The sequence below is a fragment of the Microtus pennsylvanicus genome, chromosome 2 (genome assembly GCF_037038515.1).
Source record: "Microtus pennsylvanicus isolate mMicPen1 chromosome 2, mMicPen1.hap1, whole genome shotgun sequence".
Classification (NCBI taxonomy): Eukaryota; Metazoa; Chordata; class Mammalia; order Rodentia; family Cricetidae; genus Microtus; species Microtus pennsylvanicus.
Window position 1 is genome coordinate 132,667,738 of NC_134580.1, and position 19,496 is coordinate 132,687,233.

Below are 19,496 nucleotides of genomic sequence, written 5' to 3' on the forward strand. Positions count from 1 at the left end.
TATATAGTTCAAGCTAGCCCCCAACACATGATAATCTTCCTGCCTCGGGATCCAAGTGTTGAGATTACAGGTATGAGCCACCATGTCCAACTGATTAATTTTATAATGGTCCTGTCTCCACGACTTAGTAAAGCTCATTTTCGGTTATGACAGTGAATACAGCAACAGAGTGGTGGATCATGGGCTCCACGGCATCCATGGAGTAAGAAGCTCTGGGCCACCCGCCCAGCAAGAACAAGGGGAGAGGCCCTCGGTTGCTGAGGAGTCCCTGTCCCAGCTGGTTCCCCTCACTGAGTTTCTCCCCTCACAGTCTCCATCCCAGACCTTTGGAAGGAGGGGCGGGGACTTAGGGAGTTCTACTGTCTTGAACACCATCAATAAAGTTGCTGCCCCTCCCTGCCCCCCCCCAAAGATTCTGTCTCCGAATAAAATCACATTCTGCAGTGAAGGCTGGTTCCAACATATCTTTGGGTGGAGGATTTATAACTCAATTCATCAAACGTCTTCCTTACTGGGCATGGTGGCTCACACCTTTAATCCCAGTACTATGGAGTCAAAGGCAGACATATCTCTGTGAGTTCAAAGACAACCTGTCTAGGTAGAGACTTCCGGTCTAGCTAGGGTGACATAGTGAGACCCTGTCTTAAAAACAAAACACGCCCCCAAACAAAACCACTGTCCTTTTCCAGGCTTCATACTGACCCCTTTAGGGCAAATCCTGTATTAAATACATGTTCCCTTCAGACCTCAGTTCCATTTCTGTATCAGCTACTTTTCTTTCTTTTGTTTTATATATATATATGACTTTCTCTCTGCTCATCTTCTGATTCCCTGAAATTGGAGTTATAGATTTTGTGCCACCCTGTGGGCATTGGGAACCAAACCCAGATCCTCTGCAAGAGCAGCAAGTGCTCTTAACCACTGAGCCATCTCTCCAGCCCCTATTACTTGCTTATTGCTGTGGAAATACTTTGACAAAAGCAACTTAGGAAGTTTGTATTGGCTCGTGGTTCAAGATTATAATTTATCATTAGCAGGAAGTCACAGGAGCCGGAGTCCGGAGCTGCATGCTTGGAGTCATCCTCAGTGTTGGAAAAGAAAAAGAAAAAAACAGAAATCCGTCTACACAATTGATTTGGGGGCTGGGGCTGGCTCAATGGGTAAGAGTGCTTGCTGAGCAAGCATGAAGACCTGAGTTCAAATCTCAAGTACCTAGTACCAAGGTGGAGCGGAGACAGGGTTACTGGGGCTGGCCCTATCTCAAGGGAATAATGTGGGGCTGTAAGAGCAGGAAACCTGATACATGCCTCCGGTCTCAGCATGCATATGTACATATGTGTGTATATGCCACACCCATACCCACCCACCCACACCAACACCTACACACCCCACACACAGTTAAAAGATTTCGGGGTCAGGGCCGCAGTCAGCTGCCCTGGGACTGGAGGATGCTCTGGAGATAGTTTATCCATTTGGCTGCCATGCTGAGTGATGTTGACAGGAGGCTTGGTAACTGCCCATGTGAACCTCACTATGTGGGATTTCCCATGAGCGAGCAAGAGAAAGACAAAGAGGAAGTCCCAGTGTTTTTCTGACTTAATCTTGGAACTCAAGCTCTGTATTTCCCCAATATCCTGTGGATCACACTCCGCAGCCCCATTCAGTGTAGACTATAAAAGGCATGGCTATCAGGCACCGATAACATCACTGCCCCCACCGCGCCAACCCCCGCTGACCTGTCTCACTTATTCCAATGCTGTTATTTGCCTTTCGAACACTTACGGCATTATGGATTCCGTACCCATTACTTAATTTCACTCTTTCACTTGATTTCATAGGAGCAGAGATGTTCAGTGGCTGCTTTTAAATTTATTATTTCTTTTTGTCTGGATTATAGCACGTGGATCTGTTTGTCCTCTTATATTGTTGGTTTCTAGCTCAGACTTAGAACTGAGTTCTAAACAGTGTGGAGAGAGTCTGTAATCAGGCAGGAGGACAGTCGGGGTCACACTGTGAGCCCCTGTCTCAAATCAAACAAAAAAATTCATTAAGGCTTCACCCTTCAGTGTGAATTTAGGGAACAGGAGGAGGAAGAGGAGGGCGGGGAAGTCGTAGTCCCTGTAAATCCAGCAGAGCGGAACCTGCTGGTGCTTCGGTTGCACCGCTCCCGGGTCACAAGGAAACACTTCCGGTGCAGCGGAGCGGCGGTACTGGAGGTAAGAATTCAGGTGCCGGTGGCCTGGCTGGACTTCGCGGCGGGCGGGATCAGGGCGGAGCCGCGAGTCGCAGCGGCTCCCCGGGCCGCGGAGGGAAATTTCTTGCATTGGACCGTCTGCCTCCCGGGGAGCCGGGGTCCCTCGCCTGGGCCAGAGCTCGGGTTCTGCAAGGCCAGGGCCCAGCCTGCCCTCCGCCAGGTGGAGCCCGGGCATGGCATCTCGCGTGTGCCCAGTGATGCTGTGTAACCTCGGGCATCTCGCGGTTTCCCTTCTCGGTTTCCTCCTCCGCAGAGGGGCCATAGGCCTGTGCAGAGGCCGGAGAGAGCATACCTGTGAAAGTGCTTAGGTGCACAGGACGTGCTTGAGAGAAAGCTGTTAGAGAAAGGGAAGGTGATGCGGTGGCCTCCCACGTATCCGCGGTTTCAGTTCCCCGGAACCTGAAAATAGTAAGCGGAAGACCACAGAAACAAGCAGCCCTGGGCTTTTAAACTGTGTGGTTTTGAGTAGCGTGCTGAAGAACTCTGGTAGATAGCCTCAGCGTGTTTGAACCTCACATTCAATCCCCCAGTACTTCTCTGCCCTCCCCCCCCCAAAGAGAGTAGCGTGACGAAATTTGCACCCCTTCCTGCTCGGGACCTACGTCATCTTGCTCAGCGGATCCCTGTTATTGTGCTACCCGCTCATTAAGTCATTTAGAACAGCTGACTGCTCAAGGAACCCTATGTAATCAGCACCAGGAGAGTAATGCTAGCCTTTGCGTTTTGCCAAAGTGAAGCCAAAAAGTGCTACTCTTAGGTAAAAATGTGCTTGAAATAAACAAAATAAAATAAATCCTTAGGCTAAAGTTGCTAAAAACTTTGGTAAGGACAAATCTTTTGTTGCTGTTAGTTTTTGTTTGCTTTTCGACACAGGGTTTCTCTGTAGTTCTGGCTGTCCGGGAACTCACTCTGTAGACCAGGCTGGCCTTGAACTCAGAGATCCACCTGCCTCAGCCTCCCAAGTGCTGGGGGTCAAAGGTGTGCGCCACCACTGCCCTACAAGAACAAGTCCTGTGTCTGAAATTATGAAGGAGAAACATTGGTGCTGACTGTGGTGTTGTACCATCTACTCCCAACATTTGAGACTTGAGGTAGGATAGTGAGTTTGAAGTCAACCTGGGCCCTAATGCCAGACCTTGTGTAAAAACAAGCAAATTAGGGCTGGAGAGACATCTCAGTGGGGAAGAGTTTCTTGCCCTACGGCAGGCAGCTGCCAACCAGCTCCATAGTGTCCAGTGCTTCTGGACGCTTGAGGTTTTGCACAATACAAGCAGACACAGGCAGCTACTCCTAATTAAAAATAGGTCTTTAAAATATTCCAAATCAGGGCTGGTGTGTAGCTTAGTTGGGGGCGTGCTGACCCAGCAAGCAGGAAGCCTTGAGTTTTATCCGTGGCACAGGAAGACCTGTGTGGTGGAGCCTCTGTACTCCCGATCTTGGCTGCAGAGCACGTTTGAGGGCTACATAAAAACGTCTCTGAAATCTAAATAAATAAGTGTTAGTTTTGCTTTTGTCCCTCTGTTGCCAAGGTTACAGCCGCAGTGCCCAGTTAGTGTTTACTTAGGGTAGCGAGGCCGTCGCATCTGTGAGTAGACAACATGGACAAGAATGTTGTGCGTCAGCCGGCCATGCCCTGAAACAAGAACACAGAGCTATTGGCCTGCGAGTAAGGATTGGCTACATCGGTTTAGGAGCGGTTTGTTCAGAAAAGCTCTCCATAGAGTCTGTAGCTGCCAATGAAGCTCCTGCCACATACCCCGTGGAAGCAGAAGAACACACTGAAAGCCATTGCGACATGCCAACAAGCGAGGAATTGGAAGACGTTGCTTTTCTGTGATGGAAGATGACAATGAAACAGCTAACAATGTGGTTTCAAATTCTACATGCCTCAAAGAATAAGATTATGGATTCTGATCCTTGGATGGAACAAAGCATTGAAGTCATCCATGTGATCACTTAAGGACGGTGGCCCCTGCAAACATTATGATGAATTAACGGACAACTTCTAATTGATATGCCGTGAAGCATATTTGTTTATTTTTAGACAGGGTTCACTGCCTGGCTCAGAATTCACTATGTAGACCAGATTGGTTTTGAACTCACAGAAATCTGCCTGTCTCCCTAGTGTTGGGACAGAAGGCATGTGCCACCATGTCTGGCAATTGCAATGTCTTTCTGAAATGTTTTTATTAAGTGAGGTTTTTAGGGTCAAAGTCTGGGCTCTGTCAGTGCTGACAAGGTAGACTTGGCCACTAGTCTTCAATTTATGAGACAACTAACAGCGAAAAGCAGTAAGAGGAGATTATTCGGTGTTCACACATTGGGAAAAGGAACAAGTAAAAGAATCCTCTGACTTCCAAGTCCCTCCCTGAAGTACTGACATGATGCTAAGGTTTAGATAGTGGGGCTGAGGTGTGCATAGCAACCTTGGTCAGGAGTTGGTCCCTTCTGTCCCTGGTCTGCCACTGTCCTTGCTCCAGTCTGCCCTGCAAGGTGGTCTGATACTTTGTAAAAACTGTGAAACCTCTTTCTGGACAAGTTTCTCTTGGTGATGGCACCATAGCTTCATCCTCTTCTCCCAGTGTGAGATTCTCCCTTTCACCGGTGTGCTGGCATGTGTCTTTAATCCTAGCACTAGGGAAGTAGAGTCAGGTGAGCTCTCTGCATTCATGGAGGTCTACATGGCGAACTCCAGGCTAGCCATGGCTGCATAGAGAGACTCTGTCACAAACAAACGGATTATCTCCTTTCCCAGCTAGGGTGGATACAGGGTTTATTTAAAAAAACAATGCTGGGCGGTGCTGGCGCACGCCTTTAATCTCAGCACTCAGGAGGCAGAAGCAGGTGGATCTCTTGAGTTCAATTTCAGCCTACAGAGCGAGTTCCAGGACAGCCAGGGCTGCACATGAAACCTTGTCTGGAAAACCACAAAAAAAAAAAATAAAAAGATTCTCAGCTGTCACGAATCCCCACCCACCTTTACCCTCTGCTCCTGACACCCAGCTGTTTCCATCCCTAATCCTGCACCACACACCCACCTCACCACCATGCTTACGTCACCACAACCTGAGTGTGAGCCTTGGCACTCACGTGGGGGGAGGAGAGAACTGCCTCCTGTTGTCCTCTGACCGCCGCAGGTGGTTCTACCAACGCTAATGATGTTAGATTTATTTATTATTTTTATGTGCATGTGTGTCATGTGAGGGTAGCATAGATCCTGGAGTTATAGGCAGTTGTGAGCTGCCATGTGGGTGCTGAGAATTGGACCCGGGTCCTCTAGAAGAGCAGTCAGTGCTCTTAAATGCTGAGCCATCTCTCCAGCCCCTGTAATTCACTTCTTAAAGATACCTAGAGACAAAGGCCAGATTCAACGACTTTTGTTGCAGTTTATTCTCATTGTTACTTTCTTGCTGGTCTCATCTGTAACCTTTATCATAGGTGTGTGTGTAGAGAAGAAAATAATATATTTAAGGTTCAGTACTGTGCGTGGTATCAGGTATCCACTGGATAAGGAAGAGCAACCCTGGGATCTCATACTTTTAAACGACAGTAAGTGGAGCAGTAATTACATTTTGCAAGATGTCTGCACATCAGTTTCAGTCCACCAACCACCAACTGTGACTCCCTTAGGAGGCAGCTTAGCTTTCCCGCAGACAAAATTCTTCCCTAACTTTGAGCAGTTTTGGGGAATTTGTCACAATGGCTATAAGGAAGCGTCTGCTGACACTTTTCTATTCCCCTCCCCCTTTTTAGCTGACTTCTCAGAACAGCTTTGGAAAACCCCTGCTTAGGAGGCAGGAATCCCTGCCCAGAGTCTGTCCAGCACTGGGGAACAGTCGGGAGATGCTGACACCTCTGGCAGTTTTGGAATCTATGTTTTCAGAGTTAGTACTTAAGTCTTGCAATCTCTCCACATGACTGTTGTTATTTATTTTGAAATGTTGGTGGTTTAAAAGTATTTTCGATGCTGAAGAGGTAGTGCGGATGAAAGTGCCTGCCTAACGTGCACGATGGGCTATCTATCTGGGCTCCATCCTCAGCACTGCATAAATGACGACCGGTGGTCCATACCTGTAATCCCCGTGCTGGGGAGGTAGAGAGGGCCAGAGGTTCAGGATCGCCCTTTGACACCTAGCGAGTGCAAGGCCAGCCCAGGATACATGAAACTGGCTCAAAAAATATTTAAAAGCAATTGGGGGGTGGGGCAGGAGAGATGACTCAGTGGTTAAGAGCACTGGCTGCTCTTCCAGAAGTTCTGGGTTCAATTCCTGGCAACCACTTGGTATCTCACAACCTTTTATAATAGAATCTGATGTCCTCTTCTGTCATGCAGGCATTCATACAAATATAGCACTCATATGCAAAAATAAATAAACTTTAAAAAATATCCCCCCCCAAAAAAACAATTTTAGGTTTACGGCTATTTTGAGACGCTATTGAGTTTTCAATAGAACATTTGCCCTAATCAATGAACCAGTATCAGTGCATAATCATTAACTGGAATCAGAACTTGGTTCAGATTTCCAGTTTCTTTCTAAAGCCCTTGCTCTGTATCCTGGCCAGAATAGCACAGTGCACCCAGCCAGCCTGTCTCCGGAGACAACTCTTACTGGCCATGGCAGATTCTCAGAACGTCCCTGTTCTAGGTGACCCTGACGGATTTGGGGATCACTCATTGGTTATTCTGCAGAAGAACCTCCCGGTTGAAATGTGCCTCTTTTTCTTGTGAGCAGACTGGGTCACAGGCTTCAAGAAGGACGGCCCTCACAGGAGCCTGCTGTGGTGTGTGAGTGTTGTTGATATTGTCTAGGGTCTCTTGGTTTCAGTGGTCACATAACTCTAAAGTTACTCCCGTTCCGCTTTGATACTGTGCTTGTAGAAGAAAGTCATTGTGGGCAGCACTCATTGGGATTGTGGAAGCAGACGCCACACACTCACACGCGCGTGTACACACACACACACACGTACACACACTCACACGTACACAGGCAGAGTGACTGCAATTCATATGAAAGATGTGTCTGTTCTCTGCCATTGACTTAGCCAGTTGTTTCTTTGTATCAATATTTCTTTTATATCTTGGGTTTCTTGTTCTTGGTTCCCGACTTTGGCTGTTGAATCTGACTCTTGACCCTGGCAATGTTTGGTTCTGCTTTTTTGTTTTTAAAGTACTTGCATGCTTTCTACCCCAGGCTCATCCTGTTTATTCTTGCGTAGAAATCGTCCACTTTCTTAAGGAGTCCTGGTCCTGGTTTCTTTCATGGAAAAATGGCCCAGAAACCGGATCTGGACTCAGGTGTGCTCATTGCTACTGGGGCATTCTTGTTTTCACATTCTCTCAGCAGCCAGAGTGTGTGTGTGTGTGCGTGTGTGTGTGTGTGTGTGTATATATATATATGTGTGTGTGTGTGTGTGTGTGTGTGTGTGTGTACATGGCTATAAGTATTTCTGTATATGTCTGTGTCAAGCCAAGTGCCCTTTGTGATGTCTCTAACCCTCATTTAGTATCCTGTGGATAACTGTAGCTCCTTCTCTAACCTGGAATCTCCTCCCACTGCTGCACACCCAGTGTCCCTGGGGTAGTTTGGCCCCATAATCTCAGGGAGTGGCACTATTAGGAGGTGTGACTTTGTTGGAGGAAGTGTGTCACTGTGGGGCAGGCTTTGAGGTTTCCTGTGTTCACAATATCACCCAGTGTCTCAGTCAACTTCCTGTTGCCTGCAAGATGTAAGACTCTCAGCTATCTCTCCAGCACCATGTCCACCTGCATTCCGCCATGTCCCATCATGATGATAATGGTTGAACCTCTGAGACTATAAGCAAGTCATCCCAAGTAGACGTTTTCCTTGTGTTTCTGTGGCTGTGGTGTCTCCCCACAGTAATAGAAACCCTAACTACGACATTCCCCCATCACTTATAATCAATCCTGGCGTGTGTGCGGTGGCTTCACAACTGGACCATGTGGAGAAGAGTTTTTGTTTGTATCTTTTTGGTTTTTTTTTTTTTAAAGATTTATTTGTTTATTGTGTGTACAACATTCTGCCTCCATGTATGTGCACATGCCAGAAGAGGGCGCCAGATCTCAGTACAGACTGTTGTGAGCCACCATGTAGTTGCTGGGAATTGAACTCAGGACCTCTGGAAGAACAGCCAGTGCTCTTAACCACTGAGCCATCTCTCTAGCCCCCCCTTTTTAAATTATTTATTATGTATACAATGTTTTGTCTGCATGTATGCCTGCCCTCCAGAAGAGGACACCAGGTCTCATAGATGGTTGTGAGCCTAGGAATTGAACTTAGGACCTCTGGAAGAGCAACCAGTGCTCTTCACCTCTGAGTTATCTCTCCAGCCCCAGCCCCCTCTTTTTGGTTTTTGATACAGGGTTTCTCTGTGTAGCCCTGGCTCTCCTGGAACTCCCTCTGTGGACCAGACGGGCCTTGAGCTCAGAGATCAGCCTGCCTCTGCCTCCCAAGTACTGGGATGAAAGACGTGTGCCACCACACCCAGCCCAGGAAGCTGCTTTTGGCCGCTAGTTGAGGTGCATATGCGCTCCCTCAGCCTTTAGTTCTGGGGACACCGCTCATTTCAGGGTCGCTCATGTCAGGACCTTAGTTCCATCACCTCTTCAGTGTGTATAAGATGCATTCAGAGTCAGAGTGGCACCCAGTATTCCATTCTGAACCTTTGCATTATTTGTGTACATTAAAGTCTACTCTTTGTGATGTGACCTTTTTTTAGTGGGTTTTGACCTTTGGTGCTTAGCATTTTCTGTTTACAGTATTAAGTGGAGCAGTTTCTCCTCTGATTGAACTTGATGCATAATTCGCCTAGTTGTTTCTCTCTCTAGAGTATGTCGTAACTTCAGTGGTTCCCGCCTGTCACGAGCATTTCTTGTGAGCCTGTTAATATTATTATAACTGTTTCTACTCCTGTTCCCTAGTCTGATCTCTATACAGCAGCCAGAGGCAGTGTGTGATTTCTCTGTCAAGCACCTTATAATGACTTCACTTCCACCCAGAGTGAGAGCCAAAGCCCTTTTAATGGTCCACATGGCCCTGCCCAGCTTGCTTACTCTCCTGCTCACCTTGGAGCCCATTCCTGTCTTGGAAACTTTGCCCTGACTATCCCTCCATTCTGGAATATTGTAGTAGGTGGTTAAATAGCACTCTTTGCTTTCCTTTTTTGGGGGGTGCATGTGTACTGTGGATTGAGTCCAGGGGCTTGCATATGCCGCTGAACTACATCCCCAGCCCTTTGCTTTCTTGCCTTGGCAAAAATGTCACTTTCTCAGTTCTTCCCTGACCACTCCATATAAGATAACATGCCTTTCCTCCTCCTTTGGGTTTTCTACTTTTCAGCCCTGACATTCCTCTGAACGTGTCTAATCGGACTCTCCAGAGTGGAAGCTCCGTGACACACCGGAATGGCATCTGTCCACAGTGCTCCTTTGTAAGGGCCTGCCTTTGCTCTCTAGCCAGTGAGAGTCGTTTATGCAAGGCTGCAGCCACTCTGTTGATACAGTTGTTTCTTTCTCTCACTATGGCATTGCTGAAGTCCGTGCCCCCCCCCCCCCCCCCCCCCCCCCCCGCTTGATCACAGTGTGTGTGTGCCTGGCATGCTGTCCTTTCAGTGAAGCCCCACGGTGTTCATGCTCCATCACCAGCTCCTTTCCTGCTGGACACGGATGTGGCTTCCTGCCTTCCAGTGGTGGGAATGGTGCTGCCAAGACTGCTTTTGTACCTGGAGGCCTTTTCTTTTTAATTGTTTCCTTAATCTAAATTCTAGGAAGTAAGTTATTCAGACAAAGGAGATTATCGGTTTTATGATCTTGTTATATGTTAGCCTAGTAGCCGTTTAAGAAAAAAAAGCATAAGTATATTATGGCTTTGGGCACATTTGTTGATGGCTCAAAATGACATCAACTCTGTAAGAAGTCAGGAGATCAGGACAGTGTACTAGATGTCCGTAGTCATTCTGTGCACTTCCAGCTTCCTGACGCCTGGCCCTGCCTATCACAGGACCCCTAGTCCACACAATAACAATACACTTGGTAGGCTTCTCACAGTCTTGAGCATGAAGCGTGGTCGAGGGCACTAAGTTTATGAGGTGCCAGTGGAGGAGTATGGCTTTCTCCAGCCTTGGACTAGGGCCAGTGCCCTGGAGAGCCTGTCAGATCCTCCAGGAGCATGCTGGGCTGCCTTGGAATTCACTTCAGGGCCAGCTTAGGAGTTGCTCCAAGCAGTCTGCCTGCCGTCTGAGCCTTGCACCTTACACATGACCAAAGATGGTATCCCTGAGCTCTGTACCCCACCTGAGTCACCACAGTTGGAACCAGACAACACTGGACTCTTTCCAGAAGTCTTGGGGGAGGAGGGTCTGACGGCTCTGAGGATGGGGGCAGGGACAGTGAGTGAGGGGGTGGCTCAGGCTTCGGAAGGCTTCTAGAATAGACTGAATTGATGTGAGAATTGACTGTTTTGCTGGCCAAGCTCATGACCTTCCAGAGTGACCAGGTTAAAGCCCTTTATAATCCTTCAGTTGTTTTTCATGTTGGAAAAATTATTTCAAGTAGAGGAACCACAAGGCCTAGATGAAAGAAGGACATATGGACAGCCTGTGGTGGCAGGGCTAGTCTCTGGATAGGCTGTGGTGCAGGGCTAGTCTCTGGATAGGCTGTGGTGCAGGGCTAGTCTCTGGATAGGCTGTGGTGGCAGGGCTAGTCTCTGGATAGGCTGTGGTGCAGGGCTAGTCTCTGGATAGGCTGTGGTGCAGGGCTAGTCTCTGGATAGGCTGTGGTGGCAGGGCTAGTCTCTGGATAGGCTGTGGTGCAGGGCTAGTCTCTGGATAGGCTGTGGTGCAGGGCTAGTCTCTGGATAGGCTGTGGTGCAGGGCTAGTCTCTGGATAGGCTGTGGTGCAGGGCTAGTCTCTGGATAGGCTGTGGTGCAGGGCTAGTCTCTGGATAGGCTGTGGTGGCAGGGCTAGTCTCTGGATAGGCTGTGGTGCAGGGCTAGTCTCTGGATAGGCTGTGGTGCAGGGCTAGTCTCTGGATAGGCTGTGGTGCAGGGCTAGTCTATAGAACCATATAATGTTTTTCAGCTAGTTACATTTAAAGCATAAGAAGCAGGTAAGCCAGGCATGATGGTATAGGCCTAAAATCTCAGTCCTCAGGGGTTGAAGGCAGCAAGATCAGCAAGACCAGTCTGGCTACATGAGAACCTGTGTCCAAAAAAGAGAAATGAAATAAGTAAACAGAAAAACAGGTTTTGTATTAAAATATACCATAGAGTTAACCTTTTTGGAGATGGTGTCATGTAGCCTTTGAACTTGTGACTCTCCTGCATCCACCTCCAAAGTCCTGGAATTACAGACGTGTGCCTGTAATTGTGGCTCAAAATTTATCATTTCTAAGAATAAATTCAGTGTCATTGGACGTGTTATGTCTCTATTACCCCTGCTTCTGGACCTTCTTTACCCTCTTAGACTAAAGCTCTGGTTTCCACAGCTGCTGTGCTAGCTTACACTCCCGTTAGCAGCTGTGGTGTGGGACAGAGAATGACCCTCATAGGCTCCTGTGTTGGAAAGCATGGTCCCCAACTGTGGAACTGTTTGAGAAGGACTTGGAGGTGTGTCACTGTGAGGTGGGCTTTTGAGGTTTCAAAAGTGCACACTACACACAGTCTTGCTGCCTGCGGCTCAGGATATAAAAAGCTCTCAGCTGCTGCTCCAGCGCCATTCCCATCTTCTTGCTGCCATGATGATCATGGACTAACCCTCTGAAAATGTAAACAAGCCCCTAATTAAATGCTTTCTTTGCTAAGAATCGCCTTAGTCATGGTGTCTCTCACAGCAGTAGAACGGTGACTAAGCCCGCAGTGCAATTTCTCCACATTCTCACTGATGCTTCGTGCCCACTTGCCCTATTTATATATTTTTTAACATTTTAAAATCCCCCCACCGTGTGTGTGTGTGTGTGTGTGTGTGTGTGTGTGTGTGTGAGAGAGAGAGAGAGAGAGAGAGAGAGAGAGAGAGAGAGAGAGAGAGAGATAGATTCTGGACTTCCACCATGTCAATCCTAGATCAAACTTAGCCTTCAGGCTTGGCATCAGATGTCTTTACCTGCTGATACCTGCTAAGCCACCTCACCAACACCACCAACCCTAGAAAACTCATCTTCCAGCTGAGTACTGGAATTACAGCCGTGAACTGCCTGACTTCCCGTGCTCTCCTTTGTTCATTGTTTCTACACGTTGTTTTAGGGGACAGAGGCACACTTGCTGTGGCATGTATGTGATGGCCAAAAGACAACTTTTGGGAGTCTGTTCTCTCCTTCAAATGCAAGTTGTCAGGCTTGGCAGCGGGCGCCTCTTCCGGATCCGCCTCGCGGCTTCTGTTGTACTGTTGCCCTGTGGAAGTTCTTTGTCCGAAGCTAGACCTTTGCTGTGTGTGTGAGTCACACATGTCCTCCTCCATTCTCTGGCCTGTCTTTCTCTCTCTGAGAAATGTCCTCTAAACAAAGGGTTTTGATTTTTATGTGGAGTCTAATTGACCTCTTTCTTTTGTTGCTTGTGCCTTTGATGTCACATCTGAGAAAACATTGCCAAATCCAGTATTGTAGAGATTTCCCCTCAGATTTCTCTAACAGTTTTATAGTTTGCGCTCATATTTTTAGATCTTGGGTCAATGTGAACTAATCTTTGTGTAGGGTACAAGGGTCCCGTTCAGCTTCTTTTGTTGCTTTTGCGTGTGGACGCTCAGTTTCCTAGCACTGTTTAGAAGCCGCCCTCTCTTAGGAGTACGTGCTTATTTGGAACTCTCTATTCCATTGGCCTGTACGTCTGTTCTCACGTCAGTAGCTCTCCCTTTTGGCCACCTTAGCTTTCTAGTAAGTTTTGACGTCATAAAATAAGTAATTTTAGTAATTTAACAATATGTTTCAGCATATAATCAACATAAAGCATTCTAATGAGATATTTTACATTTTTTCATAAGAAGTCTTGGAGTTAGGTCTGGTTTTATCTGTCACTGCAGTTCAGACCAGCTGCATTCAGGGGGGCCACGTGCAGCCCATGAGCACCATACTGGGTCTCTCAGAGTCAGCTGGAAATCACACCGTATGGCACAGCTCTCTCTGAAAGCACAAAGGCTGTCATTCAGGTGCCCCTGACGCCACAGTACACTGGTCTCTTTATTGTTAGGGTGGCAGAAGGATGCCACTTGTAGGTACCATGATGAAGAAGAAGCTAAGGAGGAGGGCAGCACAGAGGCATGATGGGAGGCCTTGCACTCAGGCTTGGAGGTCGAGTAGGGCGCTGAGCAGCAGTCATGGTGGGAGGCTGTCCTGGGCAGATGGGAGCTTCATGGATGGCTCAGGATTGGAAAGACTCAGGTGCTCCTGGAGAACCACAGGCAGTTCTTCCAGCTTTACCAAGGGATTAAGAAGGGGCAAGAGCCAGGCAGTGTGGCACACACCTTTAGTCCTACCACTCAGAGACGCAAGCAGATATCTGACTTTGAGGCCAGCCTGCTCTACAGAGAGAGTCCCGGGACAGTCAGAGCCATTATATAAAGAAACCCTATCTGGAAAGAAAGAAAAATGAATGAAATAGGCTGGTGAGAAGAGAGGTAGGCTAAGGCCTGACTGCCCCCCTTCTGCCTATCCACCAACCTCCTTTTTTTTTTAAGTTTTTTTTTTTTTTTTTATTTAAAGCTGGGTGGTAGTGGTACACGCCTATAATCACAGCATTTGGGGAGCAGAGGTAGGTGGATCTCTGTGAGCTCGAGGCCAGCCTGGTCTACAGAGTGAGTTCCAGGACGGCCAGGGAGGGCTGTTACACAAAGAAACCCTGTTTCGGAAAATAATAATAATAATAAGATTTATTTATTATGTATATGGTGTTCTGCCTGCATGTATGCCGGAAAGGGATATCAGATCTCATTATAGATGGTTGTGAGCCACCATGTGGTTGCTGGGAGCTGAACTCAGGACCGCTGGAAAAACAGAGCTATCTCTCTAGCCATCTCTCCAGCCACCCACCAACTTTCTTGTGTGGGCTAGGTTTTCATGCATCTTCTTGTCCTCTCCATTCAAACTTCTAGTTTAGAGCTGGGCGTGGTGGTGCACATCTCTGCATGCCAGCATGTGGGAGACTGAGAGGCAGGAGGGTTTCTTGAGTTAGAGCAGACTGTATTCCTCTCTCAAAATAACAGCAGCCAGGCTGGGCGATGGCACACACCCTTAGTCCCAGCACTTGGGAGGCAAAAGTAGGTAGCTCTCTCTGAGTGAAGGCCAACCTGGTCTAGATAGTGAGGTCCGGGACAGCCATGACTACATAAAGAGACTATGTCTCAGAAAATAAAAACAAATAAACAAAAAGTAAATAACTAAGTAAAATAACAGCATCAAAAAGTAATTTAGATCTTGTCACCTCCGCTTTACTTTTTACTTGGTCAAATCAAGAAGGTCTGGGCCTTCTAAGGTTTGCTCGTGCTCCCAGCCCATCTCACCAGCTTCCAGTTTCCCTCCTGACCACTCGGTGTGTGGGTCCCCTTTCCCATCCAGGGGTCTCCACATTTCCTTTTCTATCTATGCACAGTGTGCATCCCTCAAATGACAAGTGTGGCCGCTCCAGTCTGTTGCTGAAGCCCTGCCACATTCGCAGAGGCCTCCCCTCCTACCCCATACAAGAGCACAAGGTCCCTTTCTTAAATGTCTCTGGAACAGTTTTCTCTCTCCATACAGCTTGTCTCCATGGTCACTGCCTCCATTTGGAGCAGAGCTCTGAATACAGACATTTGTCTGTATTTCTTTCTTCAGTGTTTGGTATCCTTAAGTGCTGTGTGACTAGGTGAACGAATAAACAAACAAAATCAGATGGGTGTACCTCAATTGGTAGAGTGCTTACTCCGCTTTCATGGGTCCCTGGGTTCCAGCCCCAGCACTAAGTAAACTGGGAATAAGGATGAAAGCCTGTCATTCCAGCACTTGGAAGGTGGAGGCAGGAGAATCAGGAATTCATGCTCATCCTGGGTTAATAGCAAGCTCCAGGCCAGCCCACGATGAATGAGACACTGTCTCAAAAGCAAAACAAACTGGGTGGTGGTGGCACACACTTTCAATCCCAGCGCTCAGGAGACAGAGGCAGATGGATCTCTGTGAGTTCGAGGCCAGGCTGGTCTACAGAGTGAGTTCCAGGACAGGTTCCACAGCTATAGAGAAACCTTGTCTTGAAATATTTAAAAGAGAGAGAGAGAGAAAGAGAGAGAGAGAGAGAGAGAGAGAGAGAGAGAGAGAGAGAGAGAATGAAACAAAAAGAAAAGAGAAAAAGAAAACACAGAAATGTGTGAGTCTTTAGTAAATGCATTGCTTGGGGGGTTTTGCATTTGCTTATTAATTTTATTAGCTTTATATTTGGAAAACATCAAAAATTTTAAAAATTGAAAAATGTGCATATATTCTCTAATTGGATTCAAGAATTGTTTACACTACGCTAAGTTGCTTCATATTTTGTCCATTCATGTATGCGTGGTATGGGAGGGCATTTAAAGATCACACATAGAAACCTGACATTCAGTGGGGTGGTGGTGGCACACCTTTAATCTCAGCACTTGGGAGGCAGGGGCAGGTGGATCGCCATGAATTTGAGACCAAGATGATCTTCAAAACAAGTTCCAGGACAGCCAGAGCTGTTACACAGAAAAACCCTATCTTGAAAAGCAAAAAACAAAGAAAGAAAAGAAGGAAGAAAAAAAGAAACCAGACTGTGGGGTTTGAAAGAAATGGCCCCCCAAAGGGAGTGGCACTATTAGGAGGTGTGGCCTTAGAAGAAGTGTGTCACTGTGGAGGTGAGCTTTGAGGTCTCATTACAGCCTAGTGTCTCAGACTGCTTCCTGTTGCCTATGAGTCAGGTTGTAAGAACTCTCAGCTCCTTCTCTAGCACCATGTCTGCCTGCATGCTGCCTTGCTTCCCACCATGACGGTAATTGACTAAACCTCTGAACTGTAAGCTGGTATGGGAAGTCCTTCTGTATTTGTGTTCCTTTATTGGTTAATGAATAAAGCTGTTTCAGCCCGTGGCTTAGCAGAATAGAACAAGGCAGGAACTCCAAGCAGATAGAGGAGGAAAGAAGGCGGAGTCAGGGAGAAGCCATGTAGCCACCATAGGAAACAGATGCCTCTGCTGGAGCTTACTGAAACTTTGCTGGTAGGCCATGACTTCGTGGTGATGCACAGATTAATGGAGGTGGGTTAGTTTAGGATATAAGAGTTAGCTAGAAATATGCTTAAACTATTAGTCAAACATTATTGCAAATAATATAGTTTCTGTGTGGTTATTTCGGGGCTGAGTGGTCGGGAACGAACAGCCTCTGACTACAGTAAGCAAGCCACCACAGTTGAATGTTTTCCTGTATAAGAGTTGCCATAGCCCGGCGATGGTGGCGCACACCTTTAATCCCAGCACTCGGGAGGCAGAGGCAGGCGGATCTCTGTGAGATCCAGGACAGGCTCCAAAGCCACAGAGAAACCCTGTCTCGAAAAAAAAAACAAAAGAGTCGTCATGGTCATGGTGTCTCATCCCAGCAACAGAAACCCTACCTAAGACACTGACATTCATTCTTTTCATTTAGAATTTGGTTCTGGAGAAGTGTGACTCTCAAGAGGCCCCTGGCAGTGGTGACGTGGGTCATGGCCTCTGACCTGGACTTCTCGCCTCCTGAGGTGCCCGAGCCCACCTTCCTGGAGAACCTACTGCGGTACGGGCTCTTCCTGGGAGCCATCTTCCAGCTCATCTGTGTCTTGGCCATCATCGTACCCATTCCCAAGTCCCACGACACGGTGAGTCCTTCCCTAGGATCTCATCTTTCTGAATGTCAGACTAGATTCTTGTACCAGCAGACATCACTCCAACATAAGATCAGCAGGGACTATGCTGGCCCTTATCAAGTTATTATGGTCTCTGGATTGGGATTAAACTTTTTTTTTTTTTTGAGACAGGGTTTCTCTGTAGCTTTAAAGCCTATCCTGGAACTAGCTTTTGTAGACCAAGAACTCACAGAGATCTATCTGCCTGCCTCTGCCTCCCGAGTGTTGGGATTAAAGGTATGCGCCACCACTACCCGGCTCAGGTCTTTTTTATATTGATTTATTTTTTTGACTCAGGTCTTATTGTATAACCTAGGACTGGCCCCAAACTCAGTATCTCCGAGTCCTGAACGCTAGGTTTCTGTTTCTTCATTTTATTTTGATATAGATTCTAGCTGTCTTTAGGCTTAAGGCAAATCTCAGCCTCCTGGGATTACAAGTGTGAGCCATCACCCTTGGCTTCTGTTAAGACTCTTGTTAGCTCCTGTCAGATGGCTAAAAAAAGGTGCCCTCTCCTTCAGGGAGCGTCTTGTCTTTGGGAGGGATGCAGAGATAAAGTAGTTCTTAGTGATGTGTGCCTGTAGACCCAGCTCTTCAGAGACCAAGGCAAGAGAGTTGTGAATTCAAGGCCAGTCTGGGCTGTGTAGTAAGATCCTGTCTCCCAACATTGGGAATGAAAAGCAATAAATTTGCTTTTATGAGCCTGGCAGTGGTGATGCATACCTTTAATCTTAGCACTCTGGAGGCAGAAGCAGGCAGATCTCTGTGAGTTCAAGGCCAGCCTAGAGAGTGGTTCCAGGATAGTCAAGACTATACAAAGAAGCCTCTGTCTCAGAAAAAAATTTGTTTTTCTTCTATTAGAAGCACAAGGTACAGTATAAGTGAATAACTAGAAGGACCAAATCCCATACCCTGGGCCAGGGCCGGGCTGTCCCTGCTGCTGAGGCAGAATGGTGGAGCAGGGAAGGTGGGAGGACAGCATTCAGGGCAGGGGAAGTACCTGCGAGGAGCCTGCACACTGAAGCACTGAGCTAATCCAGGGGACCCAGAGATGTGGCTGGCACCCAGGGGACTGGGTGAGAGGTGCAGCCAGAGGTGTGCGCAGGGCCCAGCGGGTCTGGAGACAGATGATGACGTGGTCCCATTGGCTTTGGGTTTGACTCTTACACCATGAATGTCTTTACTCCACAACACCTTCTTCCCCTCGTTCTTATACAACACCCCCATTTTTTCGGACATTGATTAGTTGGAGAAAGCAAGTTTTTATCGTCTGTGATCTATACACTCCAGGATTTGCATGATCGATTCTCTCTGTGTGATCACTGTTCCTATGGGAAGTTCCATATAAGCACCTAAAGCCATTCATTCAGTTATTTAGTATACCCGTCATAACTGGTGCTTAGAACTTGCCGTATAGAGTCGTGGTTGGTGTCAGTAGGATCATGGCATCTGGCCCCTATGTACTGAGATCATCATGAGTTCAGATGGTCTACCTGAGCCTGAACTCTGTCCTAAATGGCTCTAGCACCCACTGCAGCTCAGTGAGATGCCTGTGTGGATGCTAGGAACTGAACCCTGGTCCTCCTGGAAGAACACTGAGTACTCTTAACACTGCACCATCTCACCAGCTGTGGTGGTTTGAAAGAAAATGGCCCATGGCACATTAAGAGGTGAGGTGTGACCTTGTTGGAGAAAGTGTGTTACTGTGGGGGTGGGCTTTGAAGTCTTTTTGCTCAAGTGTCCCTCAGTGTGACTCTGAGTTGACTTCCTCTTGCCTGCAAGATGACTCTCAGCTATTCCTCCAGCACCATATCTGCCTGCCTGCAGCCATGCTCCCCTCCATGATGATAATGGACTGAACCTCTGAACTGTAAGCCAGCCCTACCTGCCCCTAATTTATAACAGTTGCCATGGTCATGGTGTCTCTTCACAGCAATAAACACCCTAATAGGACAGCAGCCCTCTATTTGATGTTTTAACTAGGCTTATTTTTTTAATTTTTTGTTTTACTTTATATGTATGAACATTTTGCCTGCATATGTATAGATGAACGTGTGCATGCCTGTGCTCCCCTGGAGCTCACAGTGGACTGTCCCTGGGAATTGAACCCAGTCCTCTGCAGTAGCAACAAGTACTCTTATCTACTGAGCCATCTCTCCAGCCCCATTTTAATTTCTAAATTCTATTTATTTATTTATTTACTTACTTATTTATTTGTTGTGGGGGGTGTGGGTGTGAGCTTGTGTGGAGGTCAAAGGACAACTTTTGGGAGTTGGTTCTCTTCTTCCACCTTGTGGGTTCCAGGGACAGAACTGATTTGTCGGTCTTGGTAACCTATGAGTCATCCCACTGACCTGGCTTTTGTTTCCATGTTTTGTTAC

At 47.3% G+C, this 19,496-nt stretch overlaps 1 protein-coding gene across 1 annotated transcript in view; it reads left to right on the plus strand.

Annotated features, from left to right (window-relative positions):
• The first annotated feature begins 2,101 nt into the window (after positions 1-2,101).
• Positions 2,102-19,496, plus strand: part of Manbal (mannosidase beta like) — a 30,858-nt gene continuing 13,463 nt past the window's right edge. The window contains exons 1-2 of the mRNA XM_075962822.1: positions 2,102-2,216; positions 16,881-17,088. Coding sequence (XP_075818937.1) covers positions 16,939-17,088 — 150 coding nt within the window. The 5' untranslated portion in view covers positions 2,102-2,216; positions 16,881-16,938. The remainder of the gene's footprint in view (positions 2,217-16,880; positions 17,089-19,496) is intronic.